Source organism: Harmonia axyridis, chromosome 1 (assembly GCF_914767665.1).
Source record: "Harmonia axyridis chromosome 1, icHarAxyr1.1, whole genome shotgun sequence".
Lineage (NCBI taxonomy): Eukaryota > Metazoa > Arthropoda > Insecta > Coleoptera > Coccinellidae > Harmonia > Harmonia axyridis.
The window spans coordinates 34,007,917-34,030,050 of NC_059501.1; the positions used below are offsets into that span (position 1 = coordinate 34,007,917).

Consider the following 22,134-nt stretch of genomic DNA (forward strand, 5'->3'; position numbering starts at 1 on the left):
TATTGAAATTTGTGCAGTTGTAGGAAAAGTATAGTGTGCAACATGTGGAGAAAGTCCTTTTCTCGCTCGTGTGTTTGCGGCACTCGCCTTTCAGGCTCGTGCCACAAACTTCCACACTCGCGAGAAAAGTTGGACTTTCCCCACTTGTTGCACAATATACTATTTTTAGAGTAAACCTGTGCATTTTCAGGAGAAAATCAATCAAATCTTAATTATTGCTGGATGGATTTTTCAGAAAGCCTGTTGGTCTTGAAATTATAGGTAGGTACGATCTCCTAGCTTTTCAATTCGATAAATATAAGAATAAAAATTTTCTTTGCAATATACAGTGTGTCAATTTGAGAAGTTACCATCACCCTTTTTTGATAGTACTTCTGAAAAATAAAGAAAGACAGTAGAATACTTGAGATAGCAAGAGTTTCAATTGAATAAAAAATTAATTAAAAATTTTAGGTATAAAAGATTCTCAAAATGTTTTTTCATTATTTTTAAGACAAAAATATAATCTATTTCACGTTTTGGAAAATATCAACTTGAATTTCTCGGCATGCTAATTTCAATTTTTCTACATTTCGAGCTTGTGCTCTATAGAAAACAGTCTTTGAATGTCACCAGAGAAAAAATCTAGACGTGTCAAGTCTGCGGAGCGTGGTGTTCATTTTTCTACCAATTCATTTCTCTTGGAAATGGTCTGGGAGCATTGCCTATTCCACTCTTTTTTTTAGATTTTTCGGAAGCACTATTAAAATTAGTCAAGTGTGCGGCATTTTTGAAATAGCCATCGAATAACCTTCCAAACAAAGTGTTACTCAACTCCCTTCTCATTTAAGATTTTAGGGCTTGCTGTCGTCACGCTCTCGGGATTGATAAAGATGTTGAGGAGGTATCTTCTCTTCATTTATACAATAAATAAACCGCATCAAAATTGAAACGTCTGATTAATAAAATCGAGGTCATTGCTACTTTTCGATTTGTTCAGAACAATGGAATGGAAAATATTTCAGTGATAAATCAATTCTAATAAAAACATAAAATTGAGAAATTGAAATTCCTTTCAACACATGTTTCGATTCGTGTGTATTCTCTATAAGTCGTTGAATAAATTATTTGTCGACTTCTATTTCTATCGTTCCAATCTGAACAACCATAACATTCAGGAGAACGGTGTGAAATAGCCTACTCGTAATATTTATATACAAGCTACAGCAGGTGGTATGTTATAGCCCATTTTCATTCATATGGCTATTATCGGTACAAATCTGAATAAATTTCATACCACACTTACCTGTTGTTTGTTATTGCGGCAAGGAACTCCATGATTGTTTCTGCTGCTATAGATCCTAGATTTTGATTATCTATTACTCTGAACAATTTGTCTACTATCTGGAAAATTTTTCGAGGGTATGATAAAATAACTGAACACTTATTATACACTGCGTCCGTAAAGTATGGAACGATTTCATTTTAACCTAAACAGACCATTTTAAGAAATAATCCTGAAACACGTCCATTTTGATTTTAATTACCGTATTTTAAAATAACAATCTAATATACAGGGTGAATTACTTTCGAGTAATGACGTCACCCTCATTTTTTTTTAAATGGAAATCCCCATTTTGTCTCAATTTTCAGATTACTCTAACTGATCTGATTACAAAAATGTATCACATGTTGATTCCAATTGGTACAGGGTGGACAAAAATACAATAGTTTTGTGTGTGCTCATAAAGTAACGAGTAACATTCTTTATTAGTTAAATTAACAATATTATCAAAAATACTTATTGTCTAGCAGCAATTGGTTTGAATGTAACACCCTGTAGTTTGTTACATTTTTGGATTAATAAAAATGAGCTGTTTCCAAATATGTTTGGTACTTGTGGTCTAGCAGACAGAATATGAAAGAAATTATTTCTTATCAATTTAAAAAAAAACATAGTCGTCTAGTTTTTTGTGAAATGTAATTATTTGTTCAGTAATTTATGGGTGTTCAATGACAGTTTGATACTACAATATTTTTGGTATTCGTGAATGTTTTAATTATTGCTTAGATGTAATTTATTATTTTTGTCCACCCTGTACCAATTGGAATCAACATGCGATACAGTTTTGTAATCTGATCAGTTGGAGAAATCTGAAAATTGAGACAAAATGGGGGTGTTCCATTTGAAAAAAAATACGGTGACGTTATTTCTCGAAAGTAATTCACCCTGTATATTAGATTATTGTTTAGCTAAAAATGAATTTGTTCCTTACTTTACGGACACGGTGTATGTAGATCCCATCCAAAAAATTAATTTTACTATTTACTTCTATAAAATTAAGGGAAAGGCTGAGTTTTTGAGAAAGTTTTAGTAGAACACACTTACCCCTCTAGTGTAGAATATCTGGTAAAATTGATTCAAGTTTATGGGACTTTCGCCACAAAGGCAATAAGCAACACTTTCCAATTGCTCTGCAAAATCAATTTGTTTTTCATCCCTTAAAGCGTAAAAATAATATACTGAGACTGTAAATCATCAAAGAAGCCGGACTCACCTGAGACGTTGTTTGAGAAATTCCATCCATTTGTCTTGTTCGAGGCAAAGGTCTCCCTCTCGGTCGAATAGATAAAAAATTTGTTCCAGCAGTGACTAGAAGAAAAAAAACATCTTTAAATTTTTCGCTCAGAAAGTCAATAAGTTTTTCAAACCAAAAAATCAAGTTTTGTAATATAGCTGATATAAAAAAAATAATATTCCAAATTTTAATATTCAGTATAAAAAGAATCCATTAATCTCGATCCCTTAAAATTTCGGAGCTATGGATTTCTCTCAAGGCTAGAAAAAGGGGGTCCGTTGACATAAGCTCTATAAAAATATTGTGTTGTGTTTAGTTTGCGACCAATAATACAATTTATACCGGTTGTATATGGATAGTTGTGAAAAAATAGAGTCTTTCGTATAAATTTTTTTTGGGCCTCCCTACTTAGTTACAGCCCCCTGAAGATGGCGCCCGAATAGTAATTTCTAATTTTTTTCTTTAAAACCAAGAAATTCCCAAAAATTAAATTAAGCTGACATTTTATGCGAGCAAGAAGGCATTCGAAACAGTTTTTGGTGGTGTGTGTTTATGATGCCAAAGGGTAGAAAAAGTCACCCCTCAATCTTGTTTCGCAATAACTTTTCTATATTCATATTTTACAATAAAAAAATCAATTTTATGTTCTGGAGGGTGGAATTATTTTCGACTTTGAATATATCCAATAGGAGGATGTCAAACTGATATTTCTATCGAGCACTGATGTAAATATCAAATAAATATAAAAAAAAATATGAACTTTTCACAAACTGAAAACTACTTCTCGGGCGCCATCTTTAGAGTGCTGTAACTAAGCAGGAGGGGCTCAAAAAAAACAATTTTATATGAAAGACCCACCCTATTTTTTGAATGGAAATCGCCTCTTAAATTTTTCCGCAACTATATTCATATACACCTTGTATATCAGTAACATTCAACCAGAACAGATCACATGATTGACTTTGTTAATATAAACAACAGACCTATCATATCTAATGAATCGCTATGAACCAAGTTTCAATTTTTCGGATTTTTATGGGATAATAGAGATGCTGCTTGCAGTAGAAATACCTTTTTTCTTACAGACCTTCAACAGTTATTCTTTTCGTAATATGGCAGATAACTCGAGAACTACTCAAGATAGCTCAGGGAATGTAGGTACACCAAATGAACGTATGAATTAAGAAATACCTATGAATTTGGAATAAAATAGGTGTCCCATTCAACTTGAAAAAGTTGATATTTTTTCGGTGAAATTAGAATCCTGTATTTCTGAAAATATTTCGGAAGGAGTTGTCCCATTTAGCTATGGCCTTGCTTCCACTCCTCAAGGCCTCTAAGACACCTTTTTGAAGCTCAGAGTTTGTATGAATGATAATGAGCTCTACAAATAGCGGTTCACATAATAGTAGTTAAAACCAAATTATTGTCAGTATTTAACTGCACCAAAGGAAATTATTACCCTTTTAATATAGAGTTATTTCAACAATGAAAAGTGTGGATTAATTCTTTTTCATATGAATTAAGATTTATTTCGTTTTATTCCATAAATAGGTAGATATTCCATATATGAGTATGAATTGTGTATTTTTGGAGTTCGAAGTGCTGAAGGGATAATAATCCTCATACGGAATTGAAGCTTGCATTATTCAAGCTCTCAGGTGAATGGTTCATGGCAAAATTCCAGAGATATAAATTGTTGGATTTAGCCATAAACTAACCGCTGAAGGAAAATGTTCACATCGACAGTTATTGTATATAACATACAAGACAAACAAGAATATATGCAATATCTCCCGTGTTTCTGAAATGCTAAATGTGCAACGTGTAATCATAAATTCGGTTTCCAGGTTCATTTTGTAGGCGGAATGTTTAGAATTGCTGGTGTGGTATTGATATAACAGTGATAGGGGTGACGAATGATCAAATCGAGTGGAAAATTGTTTATATATTTTTTATTAAATGATTTACTGTAATGGCTTGACTTTCATTTCGAACAAGAAGTTGGTAATAAGTATCAAGTGATCTGAACATTTCTTGCAATTTTCAACGAAAACTGAAACCAATTCACTAGTTGCCGCAACAATCGATTTAATGCATTTCTAGTATGTTTTCATCAGAAATGATGGCAATATCTATCTGAATTACCCTGTTCTGAATGAATTCAATCGAAAACAATTCAAGTTAAAGTTTTCAAACTCCTCTGTATAATCTTATTTTTATTATACATGAGTTAAGAGTTGAGGCAAAGCCTATCAACTCAAGAAAAATGAAGGAAAAATATGTTTGAATGCAACGAGGCCCAATTCCGAGAGCAAGAGAGAAAACTTGTGTAAGATCTACAAGAAAACTACTTGCGGAAAAAGCTTTTATCGAAACATTCCTTAAAAGCTTTACAGACACTGCAACACAACGAATTGTGATAAAACAACAACAATGAATAGTAATAAAATGCTGCTTTTGAGGGGTTTTGAACCTTCGATTCTTCAGGTATGACTACAAAGACGAACTTATTATTATTAACTAACGAAAAAAGTAGAGGTTTCCACCCTCAAACTCGAAATTAGAAAACAAAATGGAATTCATCAACTGATAGAAATATAACGAAAACTGGTGTATGTTAGTGATATAGTCCTTAACTCCTCACATAGATATAAACTCCACGGTAACCAATTGCTTCCTTATTATCATCACAGTTAAGAGGGAACACCACCACGTGGCTGCTGAATTCAAAACGATTTTAGAGATATTTCTTCTTGCAAATCACCGATTTTTATGGAGTTTTCACTTAATTTCCTTTAACAATAATCTACATGGAAGAAAGTAAATATTTTTAATTTACGAATGAAAAAACGAAAAAAAGAAAAATGTTGGTAACACTTTGTTTTTCGATATGTACTTTGTAAAAGGCACTGATGTATTTTAAAAATAGTTTTGAAAAAACTATCAACAATAAAAAAGAGGCAAAACTTTATTTCGAGAAAGTCTTTTTATTTGCTTCGTAAAAAGAAAGAAGAAAAGAGAATGTATACCTTCGTACACCGTACAAAGTTTGGTCATCGCTTTAGCTCCAGAATGAATTGATTGATACGCGAAAAACCACGTGGTAGTAAATCCTACAATAAGTATAAGTACTGATACAGTGCGAATGTGGAATTGAAAAATTAATTTGACAAAAAAACAGTGGTTTCTCTATGGCAAACTGTTGAAGCAATCATCGATTTTTTTAAATTTAACTGAAAATGATCTATGAAAAAAAAATTTCAATGGATAAAGGTGAATTCTGAACATACGTGAATTAATGTTGACGTATTTACTTAATTATACTAGCTCTAGACAACTATTGACTTGAAATGTTATACTTTTACAAGTTTGGAGAAACTCCAAAGAACACAACAAAAGACAAGGCAGGAATAAAATTAAATGAAACCTTTGTGTTATCTAGACCAACAGTCTAAGGTGCTAAAGATAGAGCTAATAGTTTTTTCAACATAATGAGCTAGAGAATGAGGATGAATTGTGGATTAGAGAAAATTCAGTCGATCTTAAAAATAATTGGAAAGAATTTTCAAATGTGGGTTAACTATTGTAATATTAATGTTCAATGAAGATAAAAATTAACATAAAATGATTTTCTCAATTTACACCTAATACTTCTATAAAATAGCATACTTATATGAGTCGGGCGGCAAATCTGTCAATCTGCCAATGCAGCAATGTAAAGAGTAATTGTAAAATATGAATTTGAAGTGATCATATCTCATTTAAATTAATTCGAACATTAAGAGTGAACCAATACTATCGTGAAAAAAAATCCACTGGATCATATATATTACTAGGAGACGCAGCAAATGCTGAGTGACGAGAGAGTCAATACTTGATTAGGAACCTTAGATGTTTATCACGATGACACGCGGAGAACAGAGATTGAGTCCTTAATCAGTGCATAGGATCTTGCAGAATGATTTATTCCACCCTCACAAGATGTTTTACATCCAACAGCTACAAAGAAGACACCACCAATAACCCTAGAAATCCGGGAAAATTTTAATTTTTTACTTTTGGGAAATTTCAAGAAATTTCAGTTTCCATACAAACTCGCACGAAATATCCTTTCAAGATGAGTACAGTACACAAAGTAACACATGACTGTTAAAATCGTCGTAATTGTGAAGGACTTAAGATGGTTGAGTAGACAAACAATAGACATTATTTCACCAATCTCTTCAAGCGGGCTCTTCAAAGTTTGAATACCTATTCCTTTTTCAAAGGATCTGAATCTGAAATATGGATGAAAAAACATAATAATAATGTTTTTATTATTACTTATATCTTGAACGTAAACACACAAATTACAAACCTTGGTTGCCTTTGTTAATGGATCAGACTTCCTGATGCAATTATGTAATTCAGTTCCTGCTTACTGATTTTTTTCATAATTTAATTTGGAAAAATATTAATTAATTAATCGAAGGATAAAAATAATTAATACTTGTATGAATGGAAAAATGTATTATTACAAATATGGTATCATTAATTATAATTTATTCTTTTGAGAATCAAAACAGGAACTCTGAAACCTGAAGATTATACTCTTAGCACAATAAGAACAGATGTATCGCATGTAAAATAACAATATCTTATTCGATTTATACACTAAGTCACCATCAAAGCTCGTAATGCAATTTTAATGGCTTGTTCGGGCTTAAGATAATCTAGTCAGGTCTTTATATCAAGGAATTCATAAATATTATTATAGTCATGATAATAACACTTGAGAGCTTCGGTAGGTATTATTAAATAATTAATATCGACAATAATGGGCAAATTGCGATTTCGCGGTAAATTGGTATGTCGATCATAAATCATCTGTATGTGTTGTTATACGGGTTTTCGGTCCGGCGTTGGATGTGTTGTCAGACTAAAATCGGGCCTTAATTGTTTTTCTGATGGTACAGGGTTATTAACAGGTAATTCAAGATCCTTCTTGTATTTCGGTTATTCGAAAAGACGAATTAAATTTTAATTCAATCAATTTGAGAATGCATTCAATGATTTGATCGACATATGAATGAGTATGTGAAAAATTATCTATCGAAAGGAATTCTGGGCTAATCTCAGCTCGAATGACTCCGTTTGGCAGGATCGTGTTGTATTTTTCATTTGATTCATGTGTTCGTTCAAGAAAAGTATAGGTAGTCAATTTTTTTGAATCCCAAATCATGCATCTTGTAATTTTCGTAGCAACTATTACGTTACTACTATTATTGACTTTTGAAATAATAACGAGCAAATTAACTGATTGGAATTCGGATTTGGAAGATATGAATATATTCACTGGAGCTTTAAGTGTGGTGTATTTTTCAAATTCGATACTGAGGACCAAGAACCACACCGGGTAAATTTTTCTTAGAATGGGATTCATTGATTTTCTCTCCCGAATAATTGGTTATAATGAAGAAAATATTTTATATATAAAATATTTATTCAGTTAGAAATTCATGAAAAATAACAATTATGGCAAATGCAATTGAATAAATAATTAAGAAATACAGTGGACTCTCGTTAACTCGAACCTCGTAAACTCCAAATCCTCAATGACTCGAATTATTTTCAATCTCCTTGGAAACACCTGTCTAAGTCGAAAAAATTTCCATGCATAACTGGAAATGATTTTACGGATATATTTTATCATTTCTACCTCTATAAGTCGAAGACACACAAAAATTACCTCTATAACTCGAAGTCAGTAGTTAATTTCAAACCTCGCCGCACAAGTCAAAACGTGCTGGTGAATCCGAGCGTTTATATAATAATGCAATAATTGCATTGGGAGGTTTTATAGAGTTTAGTTTCAGATTTAGAAATTACATTTTTGGTTTAATGTTTTTTATCCCGACTAACCTAAGTCTCTGAAAGACCTCCCAGAAGATTGGAATTTTTATGAAAAACTTGCAGAAACAAGCTTAAAAAAATTGAGTAGAATGCTCTTGAGCATATAATTGCAAGAATTTGTCAGGAGTTGTCAGGTTGAAAAAAAAATTCGCCTAAAAAGAAACGAACAATAACACTTAATTTACTCTTTCAACGTATTGGAGTCTGAAATTCACATGAAAATAACGATCTATGCAGCAACTACTGTCTTTTTATGTGTCAAGGACACGGAAGCATAGTGCCTCACCCCTTGTGAGATCATTTTCTTTGCAATAAAATAAATAATCCATTGGTTAAGTTTGTCTTTTAAAATGAGATGATCTACATAATCATGAAATTATTATCATAACCAAAATATATACAAGAGAAAACGCTACACTTATGCAGTGGGTGGGCCGAAAGTTAAAATACTGTCATCTCCAGCTTACCGTCAATACGAACATTGAGAACGTTACATGTACCGACTGATACTTCTTTATGCCCACGAGAAGGTGGTAAAAAAACGCTGCTCCGGATTATAGATTATTCAGCCTCGAATTGAATCGCTCCAACCGTAAACTGTTCATAAAAGCTTCTTAATTGTCTCCTTTCAAACCTCGAGTTATTTATCAATTCCCACTCGATTTATCCGTTTATTTCATGCTCAGGTTTAATCGGCACAATTTCACTTTCACTCTTATTATTGGCTACCCTTCCATCGGCCGACGTCCATGGTGGCCGACACGGTAATTTTGAGCTGAGCCATTAGAGCCCCGGTTGGAACCACATCAGTCGGATGTAGGTGAAGGAGGACGGTTGACTCGACAAGAGCAGTGGAAGAACGAGAATGAAGACGTGTTTCGACCTTCAAATTGATTTATATCGTCGAATACGCCTTTTATTTTTGATACATTCCTTTCGGATATAGGTCAAAAATGACGACCGTTACTTCTGAGGCAACAATGGATTTTTATTTCAACTTCCATATGGAGATTTTGGACTGATAGAAAATAGATCAACTGATTATAATTTGGGATAATAATTATAATATTTAAAATGAGGAATGAAGAGAAAACTGAGATGTTCCTCAAAAAACTGTCTATGTTGTTTTCAACATATTACAGATCCTTGCAGGTGGCTATGACAATAGCTGAATGCTGGGATTCATGAGTAAGACAGTTAATCATTGATATCTGGTTTCCATCATTCGATACTTACCACTTCAATTACATAGTGGTGATTCGCATTCAAAGATATGAACTGATGTACGGAAAATTTTGTTAAGTAGCGTCTGTATATAGGTATTTTCGGAGAGAAAAATGGTACGGTACTTAACTATTCAGTCGCATAGACTCCAAATTAAAATAGTGTCAATCTATTCAGTAGTATTCACTTATTACTCAAGATAGGAACTTCACTCTAATGGTTGGACACGTTGCATATCGGCATCAAATCTTGAAATAGAACCATTTTGCTTTCGAATATATTTTATTCGAAGAAAATTGATGAATGAAATTCAAAATTTTTTAATTTTTTGTAAAAGTTTTAATTTCTTGCCTAAAAATCTTCTTCATTTTCTATTCTGCCAATACTTAGTATCTGACTGTTTGCGGTATGGACTGAAAATGTACAGAGTGTTTATAAGAAAACTTGGACAACAAATTCATTAATACTCAAGATTTTCGAATAACAACCTATATTTTTTATTCTTTCAGTCAATTCTACGTATTAAAATAGGTGAGGGAGTTATTCAAGGAAATCCTATAGTCAGAATGAAAATTATAAGTTTTCGAGGAAAAACTTGAAATGGCGAAAACCTCAATTGCTGAGTGTAATTTGTCTGTGACTTCCGGAAAACACAGAAAAAACTGAAATTCGATAAATAAATTTGACATATCATGAAAATTGATTTGTTATTAATGTTTCGTTGGGATTTCTGAGAATCCATAAACCATACATTATCAATTACTTCGAATTTTTGTCTCTTTCTGTGTTTTCAAGGAGTCATAGACTATTTCCAATCAGTTAGAAATTTCTTTTTTACCTCATTTCAAGTTCTTCCTCGATAACTCTTGAAGTTTATATTTTAGGTAAGGTTTGCTTAAGTAACTCCCCCCTATTTTGATACGTAGAAGTTACTGAAAGAATAAAAAATATCGGTGGTATTTGAAAATATTAATACTATGGAATGGAAAATAGAAAGTTTTTTTCTAGAAGAACTGTCCGCAGAAATATTTAAAAATGTTTGAGTCCTCGTCACAACAAATTTTTTAAAGGAAATGCCATTTAGTCATGAACCGTTGAGTTTTCACCCAAAATTCAGCAAATTTTTCCAAATAAGCTATCTGATGATGCAATAATATACTGGGTGAGCCAATTGAAATCAGAAAGAAGTAGTCTCCGGTATAACCGAAATTTGTAGAGATTTGTAAATATTTTAGGCAGAAAGATGATCGCCTCAAATCTGAACATATCAATTTCCAGCAAAAAATTATTGAAGGTTTTCCATGAACTTCAGTAGGCCATGGGTGTGAATCACCCTCGGAATCACCATGTATTATTCGGCTTTCGTCCATTAACAAGCTTAACTCAGATCTTCGAACACTGAAACTACCTTGAAAATTTTAAGTCTCTAGCTCATTACGAGATTAATCGTTTACTTAGAATTGATTGTAACTTCGATTTCTCCATTAGTGGGTAGAATTCAATCGTTTGAGATCACACTCAGAATTCGGAAATGAAGTCTGTTATTAACTTGAAACGATCAAGCATACCTAAAGGTAAAGCAACTAGGTCTGGATTAGATTACGTACAGCGAAAATCGAAAATGTGAAACAAAAAAAAAGATGTTAATTCAAATATAACATGAATAATGAATCAACCTGGTGTGTAATCAAGATAGATTTCTACAAAATTCAATGAATAAAATCCAATGATTATCCTGATCGCCGTGGCGATCTTACTTTCATTACCTTTTTACATTTATGCCGTCTTATTTTCATTAACTTTACACTGTTATGATCAACGATGGGATTCATTTTAATTTGATTGCCTCAGTTTAACGGCGAAAATCCACATTTTTGTCATGTCCATACTCGTCTCATTATTGAATCTAATATCTTTGAAAAAATGTAAAAAGGGCATGTCACTATATCCATAGCTCGAAATGGATTTGTTTCAAATGGTCATTAAAAACCGATTGGAGTAATTTCAGTTTTAACAGTATAGCCTGCAGTGGGTACATTACACCATTGATGAAATTGATATTTAATCCATTTCAGAATCATATAATTTTAACGTAATCTTTGTCGGCAATAGCCAGTACGATCTAAATTTTTAATCTATTTTATTTCAAGATCCCCTATAACGCTTACATAACCATGATGGTAAGAATTTCCCTACTGATGATACACAAAAATGGACTTAAGGAATTCCTTCTACTTTTCTAACCAGAGCGTTCATTACTTTCAATCTGAAGTGGATGCTTGACACAGATACCAACAGAGTTCATAAATATATAAAACGAATATGAAGACTTTCTGCCGTTCTGGTTTAAAATAATTGAACAATTGAACGAACTGAGATATTATAATAAATAATCATTTTTATGGGGCGTCGTGAAAAACAGAACACGATACCTCGCCTTATAAAGACACTTTTTTATGACACTCGTCTTTTTATGCATGACGAGTCTACGACAAGGGGGTTATTAGTGAAATGGATCGAGAAGTTAACGACTCAGTAATTTTTCCAAATTACCCGATTATTAGACGGGTTCTCAGATCGGACTGCTGAGTAAACGTGTGAAACTTAAAAATGTTATTGGAACACTTTTTATACTTTTAAAGACGATGAGAATCCGACATGACATTTCTTGTATCTGGTTGTGTTTACATAACCATCAACAAATGTTGAATATTTCTGTCAGTACTTCTGTCTTTCAATAATTATTACCATAATTTTGACTTATTGTACTCATTGAAATGAATAATAGGGATGTTGCCTATATTTTCAAATTGCTTTTAATTTGTAGATAAGGTAAACACAAAAAAAATATTTTCATGAGAAAATATAGAAAGTACCAATAAAAAATACGTAAATAAAAAAAGTTTTCAAAATTCCCGCTGAAACGCTCCATTCTGTCACGGTATTATGGTGACGTCACTGCATAAAAAAGTCACCACCATAGACAAACTAACTAATTTATCTATGATCACCACGTGCTAACGGTCTGTCAAACTGAACTTATATCAGCTGATATTGAGAGTCGATTTGATGATATCATTTGACGTTCTAAACCATAGATAATCTTGTTCTAGATAAGATTAGTTTGTCTATGTTCTAAACGTTTCAGTGCTATGACGTCAAATTACCCTGATTGGCGTTCGCAGTCACGTGCTAGTCGATAAGAATTAACACAATTTTATTAAATTGAATTCAAGAAGTAAGTTAATGAAAATGCTATTTTAGTATTTTAAAAACGGCCTTTAATGTGGAAAACCTAAATTCATTTGATTTTATTACAAGACGCAACATCTCTATTCATTTCAAAGTTCTTATTTTCTAACAAGAGATTGTTTAACATAAATCTATGCCGAAAATTCACTGACAATAGGATGAAATTGGAATCATTGTCATCCAGAATGATATCGGAGAAGAAACATTTTAAAAGCAAAGCTTCTAATTGTTATGTTGTCTTTTGAAAAATTCCCTCGGCATCCTTTACACATATCTAATTGTTATGTTCCATTCGAATTCTGGTTTGAAACCAAAGATATTTCAAATGAAATAATATACTTATTATACAGGCATTCTAATGAAAATTTGACCCCCCCCCCCCCCAGAGCTCAGAAACAAACAAGAAGCTTTGAGGGGAATGCCCCCCCACCCAAAATTTTGCTCCTTTCCTAGAATTTGACATACTAAGGATAAAATAATGACAAGATAAGCAAAAATTCAATTTGACTCAATTTCTGAAACAAAGATGTCTAAAAATTCTCCCTAAAAGTTCATCCTCAAATGCGAAACCAAGACAATCTTGCTTGTCACACATCGATGAAAACCATGGTCGAACGAATTGCGCTTCCAACTGCTTGACCACCAAGCTTATTCTCCAGATCTGGCCCCCAGTGATGACGAGTGGTCTACTGATGACAAATCCGTTTTTAAATTCAATTATGTCTATCCATCAAGCGATGATCCAGAAGGGGGGAAATGAGGAAACTTTCAATGAACAATATACAATGCACGTCCCAAAATACGGATGCCATAACCTTGCCAGTTGATCTTTGAGATTTTAGTCGCTTTGAACGGCTTTCACTGACTGCTTTCCACTCAGCTGACATTCTCTTGAACTCGAGAGTATAAGTGATTGAATCCATGTTATATATTCACGCAAAAAATCTTATTTACTCCGTTTCAAAAGCCCCAAACAGCTTTCAGAATGGACGATGTGTTGGTGATTTTAATCAGCGATGAGCAAGCGCAGGCATCCATTTCGAACAGAGCGAAAAATATTCACACAAAATAGTGAATAATACACTGATTTCCACACAGATATATCACGAAACTTAATTTTACGATCGCTTAAAATCGTTTTATGTTCTTTTTTATGTTTTCTGGGACAACTGCCGAATTTAGTGGTCGGTGGTTCTTTGACCAGTTTAAAGTTAGCATGGATCAGAGTCAGAATAACACTTTGAAATGAAGATTCATGGCTTGACTTGATATTCAAGCTACTTGACTTGAGCTTGACTTGAAATCAACTCAAGTTCAAGCCAAGTAGTAGTTTTCCAATGTCAAGTGAAGTATTTATTTATCAAGTACTTGACTTGACATTGAAAAGCTACTACTTGACTTGAACTTGAGTTGATTTTAAGTCAAGCCCAAGTCCAGTAGCTTGAATATCAAGTCAAGCCGTGAATCCCTACTTATAAATCCATGGTTCTGCTTGCACAGTATTTGTTGGTTTCCTATCAAAAAACAGTGTTTTATCAATATTCGAAAATCGTTTTGATTAATTTTTTGAAACAGTATCTCGATCCAGACATAAATCTATGATCCGAAATTTCGACTCGTATCTTTTGATAATTGGTACTAGCAAGAAAAAAGTGATATGACAGATGATACAATATAGTTCTAGAAAAGCAGCCTCTGTCAACCTGTGAAATAGAAAACAAGTTCAAGTCGTCCTTAGACCATACTTTTCGAGCTCCTGATATTTATATTTGAGATCATATTTAATTACTCCTTGGTCTGATTTCATTGAGAATCATTTATTATAGGCATTCAAACCAAAAAATCATAATTGATCGTTCAGGAATGAATTGTGATTAGTTTAATTGATTCCTTATAGGGTGATAGGTCCTGCCGTTACTCATAAATTGTAACATAGCACCAGGTTGACAGAAAACATAACTAATTATCCATTCTGGAGGCGATAATATCAATTTCATAGCCACGTGATAATGATTGCTACAGATATATTCGCAAAAACATTCATATAATAAGTGTAAAGGCTAATCCCTTATATGTATATTCTATATGTAAATTGATATCGTGGAATAAAGCTTTGCTAAATGATGAATTAAACAGAAAATTTTTGATTCTGTATTTTCAGGTCAACAAAAAAATATTGCTGTAGACAACATAATTATATTATACTGCTTTAGTTTCACTACAAAAAAATTATATTTATTAGCTGAACCTGCTTAACAATCACATGTCTGTTTCAGCTGAAGGAAGACCACAAAACAAAGGCTCCCCGTCAAGATCAAATATAAACATCTTCAAATGACAATCAATTATCATTAAAACATGATATTTTAATCTGTATTCTTTTATCTCGGTCATTTAGCGGACTCATCATAATGTGTACTTCAATGGTGGTCCACAAGTTACAAGTTGGTAATTAGTCTCTCACTGTGAGGCTTCATGAATAGAAACATGCATTCTTGACTTAAGGCACGCTCGATATAGTGAATCAATAATTATAGCATCATCTTCTCAACATGAATCGTCATGAAATTGAATTGACAAATTCTTGGTTTAATTGAATTCAGCCAGTGAAGAAATCGGGTAAAAATGAACTGCTCCACATGAGTTAGAGATATTGACTCAAATTGCAAAAAAAATTAGTTTGAATCAGATTTTTGTGTTGAAAATTCATATTAATTTAATTTCAAGTTGCAGGAAATAAAATTAATTATAGCCTGTAGGTCTGCAGCGTAAACAGGGTGGTTACGAAAAATCGAGTAAAATAACGAAATTTTATTCTGAGAGAATTCACACATTTTAAGATTATCAATACAATGTATGGCCTCCACGGGCATCAATAACAGCTTGACATTTTCTTTGCCTACTACACACGAGGATGTTGAACATTTCCTGAGGAATTTGGTTCCATAAACGGGGCAGAAATTCTCTCAGATCATTTAAGGATTCTAGGGTAGGTTGATGATTATCTAATCTTCTTTGGAGCATATCCCATGCATGTTCTATGCAATTCAAATCTGGTGAGTGCGGAGGTATTGGTAAATGTGGAATACAAAGCTCCTCGCGCGCATTCTCAGCTATGACTGCACGGTGCGGTCTAGCGTTATCGTCTAGAAATTGAAAAGTTTGACCAATAGCAGCGTGGAAATTTGACACAACATTGTCAATGACATGCTCCCTATAGTGTAAGACGGTCATATTCCCAGGACAAATGTGTAGATCTGTACGCCCGTTGAAACATATACCGGCCCATACCATAACACTACCCCCTCGAAATGGATGGACTTCTTCGACATAGCGACGATTACGGAGTATGTGTGGGGTTGTCCATACCCTTATTCTTCGAGAATCTAAGAATCGTCCATATCTGAAATTATCAGTGAAAAGGACACTACGTCAATGATCGTTCCAATTGATATGTTGCCTTGCACATTCCAGTCTTTGACGCTTATGGTCACATGTTAATGGAACTCCTATTAATGGACGTCTAGAACCTAGATTCACCTCTCTCAAACGTCGTCTGATGGTTTCGATGGAAACTTGGACCCCATCTGCATTTTGATCCGTAGCATTCTATACGTAGATGTAGGGTTTCTTCTCGCCGAAACGGTGATGAAACGATCCTGAGCAGGTGTTGTTTTTCGTCGATCACCAAACCTTGGTCTTTTCAACACGGAACCTGTCTCCCTGAGATATTACACTTTGGCTGACTTGGAGCCTTTCTGCTACAACAACCTGAGTTAGGCCACCCTGTAGCATTCCAATAGCCCTATTAGCCTCAGCGTTTGTTAATTTACGTCTTGGCATTTTCAGAAAACTCGTTTCAAATCGAAGCTGTTGATAAACTGACTCCATTTCATAATAAACAATTCATGAAGCATATGCAGAGAACCAAACTTCAGAAAAAAGGCGACCAGATTGACGAAAAGTCTCATATTGATTTTTATTGGATCGATTCAAGTTGTTTTTGAGTTTTAAATGATTTTACAGCGATTTTCTCGAAGATTATATACTTTTCAAAACGATTGAATACGATATCCCTAACTCTTGTGGAGCAGTATATTGGGACCAGAATGCCAGTGGATTGGAGTATTGAATTGTTGAAAATCAATTAATAATCAAAATATTTCATTCTCGTTATACTGAACGGTATAGAATAATGCATAATAATAGAACAAATATAGTAAGTACTCCCCAATCATAAGAAATGAACCATTCGTAGGGTTAGACGTTCGGATGCTTGAATGTCGTCTAATTAATTCTAGGAAATAAAAAAAAATGAGGAAACCACTGAAGAGAAGTCAGGAGCATATGAGAGCTCGAATTGCGCCCTTGGGACCACATAACTGTATTTGGGTATATGTGAACTTCAAGGGTGCAATTGGCGTAATAATGAACGAGTGCTCGGGAGCTCCTAACTTCACGTCAGGCCTTTCCTATTTTTTTTTCGATATTTTGCCTGAATTTTCGGTGATTTCGAGGCCACTATTGGGACGAAGCTTCGAAGCTTGAAACATAAACACAAAATTTCAGCTGAATTTGATCTGTTATTTTGTTATATTCTTCTTGGAGTATTTCCGTTCCAGATATTCTTCTAGAATTTTCGATGATTCTGATGATATGATCAGCTTGAAATTGTTATTTCATACAAAAATCGAAAATCTCAGTTTCTTGGGAAAAATTGAGTCAGTCCTTTTTCGATATTTCTCTCTTTCTACTTTTTCTCTCGTTATACTTATAAAGAATACTTGAATATAGATGTTATTGATTTCAACTCTGACATAATATGAATTAATGATTTTTCGTGCGATTTTGCCCAAAATGAAAGGAAAACAACCGAGATTCGAATCAATGTCAATTGTATCATATAATGAGGTGTTAAGAGCATTTATGCTCATAAAATTACGTAAGGTTGTTTATAATGAATACAAAAGACGGAAGGAACCGATGGCAAACATAAGATAAGCGTTCTTACACGGCTGTTGAAATTTATCCCAAGGTTACAAAATAAGTAATTATATTAAATTATGGGGGAGGTTCTCCATCAGATAATCTTCTGACGTTTCATGAATTTTTTGATAATAATCAATCTTTATGAGGAAATTATGTTAAAGTCACCAACTTGTTATAACCGATAATATATGTTATGATGTGAAGTAACTACGATTATCTAATCTGATACATAATTTCCAGAGGATATTCATCTTTCTGCGTTCCCGTTGTTAATATTATATTCAGAAAAGCAAAAGAAGAAATTATTGAGATTGATTAAATGAAAAGTCTATTTGCACTCCAGGTTCATTGAAAAAATTAAATAATTTCGATGAAATACGTACATATAGATAAAAGTATTTATACTCCATACTAGTTTCATCCCACTTTGTGAAAAGATGATAACTTGTCCACATTCATCCGATTCTAAAAGAACAAATTTTGCTTTAAGCTGATCTTATTCCAACTTTGAGAACCGCAATGAATTTCGAAAAGTATTTTCTGATATCTATATAAACACACAACACTATAAGCACACAAAAAGACAAACAAAAAAAATTTCAAAATCTTTTTTTGCTCTGTTACTCTTTTGTTATCAACCTCGCTAATTCTTTCATGAAATTATGAAATATATCGATACGTCAATTTTACTATTTTAGTTTATGTATAGATCAATACCGTAAGGTGAATCTCCGAATTATCCGAGTGTCCCAATTATGGACAATTTCGATTTGTTTTCTAAAAAAATAAGATGAAGAGAACTCTGATGAAAATTCTCATTCTACAAGTTACAACTTTGTAGTTTCCTGAACATATATAATTTTACCATCAACTTCTCCTAAGCATACCTTTCACAATAACAGCTGATGATCAGTCGAGTGTCAGTCGACGTCAAGAGAATACCCTTTTCCTTGCTAAACTGGTAAGTGTGCACCCTTTACTTATGTCTCCCTAAATCCCAAAATGTTAGTGAATTATAGTTTTCTAAACACATTTCTATACAGGGTCTTTCACGAGGAACCTCACCCATATTTATACGGAAAACTACCGAACGTATTTTCATGAAATTCAGCACTTATAAGTATTTCACGATGCTGATGAAATCTAAAATATTTTCAAGGCATGAGCACCTCCGGTTTTTCCGGAAATGACGTCAACTTCCGTTTTTCAAATTAGAACACCATTTTTTTATTGCAGAAATAGATTCCTTAGAAAATTTCAAGTTATTTTGATGTAACATTTTTCAGTTTTGATTGGAAAATTCTCTCTGAGCGGGAAAATTCGAAAAAAAAATAGAAAATAGAGCTCCGCTGAAACAAGAATAACTTCGAGGTTTTTGGATGGAAAATTTTCATTTTTGGGATTTTTCAAGATGTAAGACTGATGTATCCACTTTAAAAATCGAAATCGCGATTTATGATACAGGGGGTGAAAAAATCGCTTTCAAAGTTAGGGATGACAAAATCGTGAAAAATCAATTTTTTTCAAATTAGAACCCCATTTTTTTATGGCAGATATTGAATCTACGTTAAAAAATAATGTGAGTGTATGCATCACACCCTTGCCCTAAAGTGGATATTTTCTGAGTTATTCACAAAAAACTTTATCTCGTCTTGAATTTTCAGCTATTTCTTTTCCCTTCACGCCAAAAAGATGAAATTTTCAGGAACTGTTACTCAAACCATGTTTTAGATTTTACTACTCTAATATGCAAGAGAAAAAAGTTACAGGTTGTTCCTAAATAGATGGCGAATTTTGATTCGAATTTGTATCGGAAACCTCTTTATTTCAACTAATCGGCCATCGGTTTTCTCTCGCGTGATAAATAAATAATTCCTTATGAACCATATGTTCAAGTTCAGTTCAAAAAATATTGGAAATTTCCCCAACATCAATCGACATTCGATTATGACTCAGTTTTATGATTTTATTGACCATTCTTTCAAGAATGTTGAGAATCGGATTCATGTGACGGTTATTGGCTATATTTAATTTCACACAAAAACATTTCCAAATTGGCCAGAAGGTTACAGTATACAGAAAAAGACAAGAAAAATGCCGTCTTCGCCGGAAAATATAAATCATCATCAAGTTTCAATGAAAGAAACATGAAAAAAGAGAATATCCGGAGAAGGAAATATCTCTTATCCTTTCAAGAATGCTCTGTTCTGATCTCCTTTAGGAATCCAAACAACTACCAGAAATGATCGAAAACAAAGGAAAAAATTGAATGCAATTGCATTCAATGTTAATGCAAGCAGGCATATATATCACAACAAAAAATTTGAAAAATAGATACAGGGCAAAAAACAAATGAAAAAAACAGCGCAGAAAAAGAAGATAGAAAATTTCCAAAAAAAAAAAACAAAAATACACAGAAAACTATAAATGAGGAAGAGATTGAGGAAGAAAATCAGTCTTTTTCAGAAACTGAGCAATATGATATAGATGACTATGGTGATCATTTAATAGGATTTTGTTTAGTTATAGACAATCTAACAATCATTTATACTATAAAAACTATGGCAAGGAATGGTAAGAATTGGATATGGCCAAATGTCGATGATATTTTAGAGTATCAAATAATCGTATGTATAATGGCGGAACCGAAACAACTATGAATAAACGATGAATATATAAAGTACTTGAAATGGAGAAAATAATTCCTGAAAATTGATTGTGTGCCAAAGTGTTCTTTTGTTTTTCAAGTTCATTTAAGAATTTATATTTACCTACCTGTTTTATTATAGATTGAAATATATTTTTCTATACTGTTTCATTCACAATCCATATAAATATATCACGTATCCCCGTCTTCGATTTGCCACAGTGTTAAACATAGGTCCTCTCACATTTCGGTGATTGGTTATTCATATTTTTCAGGTGTCGAACATTGGGAAATCTGCTTTGTGTTTTTATTTATTTAATATAAATTATTTTTACTATTTCATGATTTTTTTTTCTGTTTATTGAAACTGAAGGTTCAAAGAATGGGAAAATGCGTATTGCAACAACATAAAAATTGTCTTTGTCATTCTCACTAGCAAGATATTTTGTCGATAATTGGGACATTAACCTTAAGTTGGAGAATATGTAAGTTACCTTTTAACGCTCAAATGGATCATCCGATCTACATAAAATTCCGCACAAAGACAGTGGACATATCTAGGAAAGACATATAGGTTGATTTTCAACTGCAAAAATTTCCATAGGTGAGGAGTAAGGTGATAAATCATTCTTGATAATTTTCTATACGGAAATTCAGGAACGTGATATCCCAAAAAGGACATTTTGACATTCTTTCTTCACCGATCAATCAGTCTACTAAATTTTCTTCACACAAGATTCGGTAATCATGATAGTCCTTTATGAATGAAAACTCTTAACAACAAAATATCCACTGGTTCATTTAAATAACAACAGATAATATAATGAAATTACTTCTTTTTATCCTTCCGAACAACAATTTCGACCTGTTTCTCGAAGCAAACCATTCATCTTGGGCGTCGTTCGAGATTTTCAATTCACCAGTCGGCTAAACAGAAGTTGCTACATCATGAAATGCAGGAGTGGACACAAGAAAGCGGAATGCAATGATGGAGCATCTTCTTAGGCATCAAGATAAAGCGGATAGATAAGAGCAGGTCCAAAGTGATTCTAATTGGGTCCACCATCCCGAAATGCCAATATTTGAAGCGCAGGTACGTATGAAAAAATTTGCTACGCCTGTTGAAGAAATGTTTTCATTTTTCTTGTTCATTTGTTAAGGTTTGGGATTTTCTTATTCAATAGCGTACAGTTATTTATTGTTGTTTTTTGGTGAGTTGATTTGGGTTTTTTATTGAGGATTGATGGCAGAATTATTGTACCCACACATGAATGAATTATGTTTTTCACTAATATAAATCAAGAATAATCCTTGACTCTATTTAGTGTTTGTTTTTCAAGAAATACTAAGAGATAACCACCACCAACAATTTAGTTGGTTAGTATTGAACGGAACCATTATAAATTAGATCAAACAAATATTCAAAATTGAATATTTGAGATGTATTTTTATCCAACTGAGCACCTTTACCCCAATTCGAAGACATAGTTACTAAAACATTGATTCGGTTTCTCGAATATCTGCATAAAGTGATGGACAAAATATGTAGACTTCTGTTGATCATATACT

General features: G+C 33.0%; 1 protein-coding gene across 6 annotated transcripts in view; it reads right to left on the reverse strand.

The window, feature by feature from the left end:
• LOC123671480 (NADPH oxidase 5) overlaps positions 1–22,134 on the reverse strand; it is a 187,211-nt gene that overhangs the window by 24,445 nt on the left and 140,632 nt on the right. For 5 of the 6 annotated variants that reach the window (XM_045605351.1, XM_045605348.1, XM_045605347.1 and 2 more), the window contains exons 2-4: positions 2,538–2,632; positions 2,369–2,480; positions 1,286–1,383 (exon numbers count right to left, since the gene is read on the reverse strand). In XM_045605351.1, the coding sequence (XP_045461307.1) occupies positions 1,286–1,383; positions 2,369–2,480; positions 2,538–2,563 (236 nt within the window). In that variant the 5' untranslated portion in view covers positions 2,564–2,632. The remainder of the gene's footprint in view (positions 1–1,285; positions 1,384–2,368; positions 2,481–2,537; positions 2,633–22,134) is intronic. The other variant, XM_045605350.1, reaches the window with a different exon arrangement.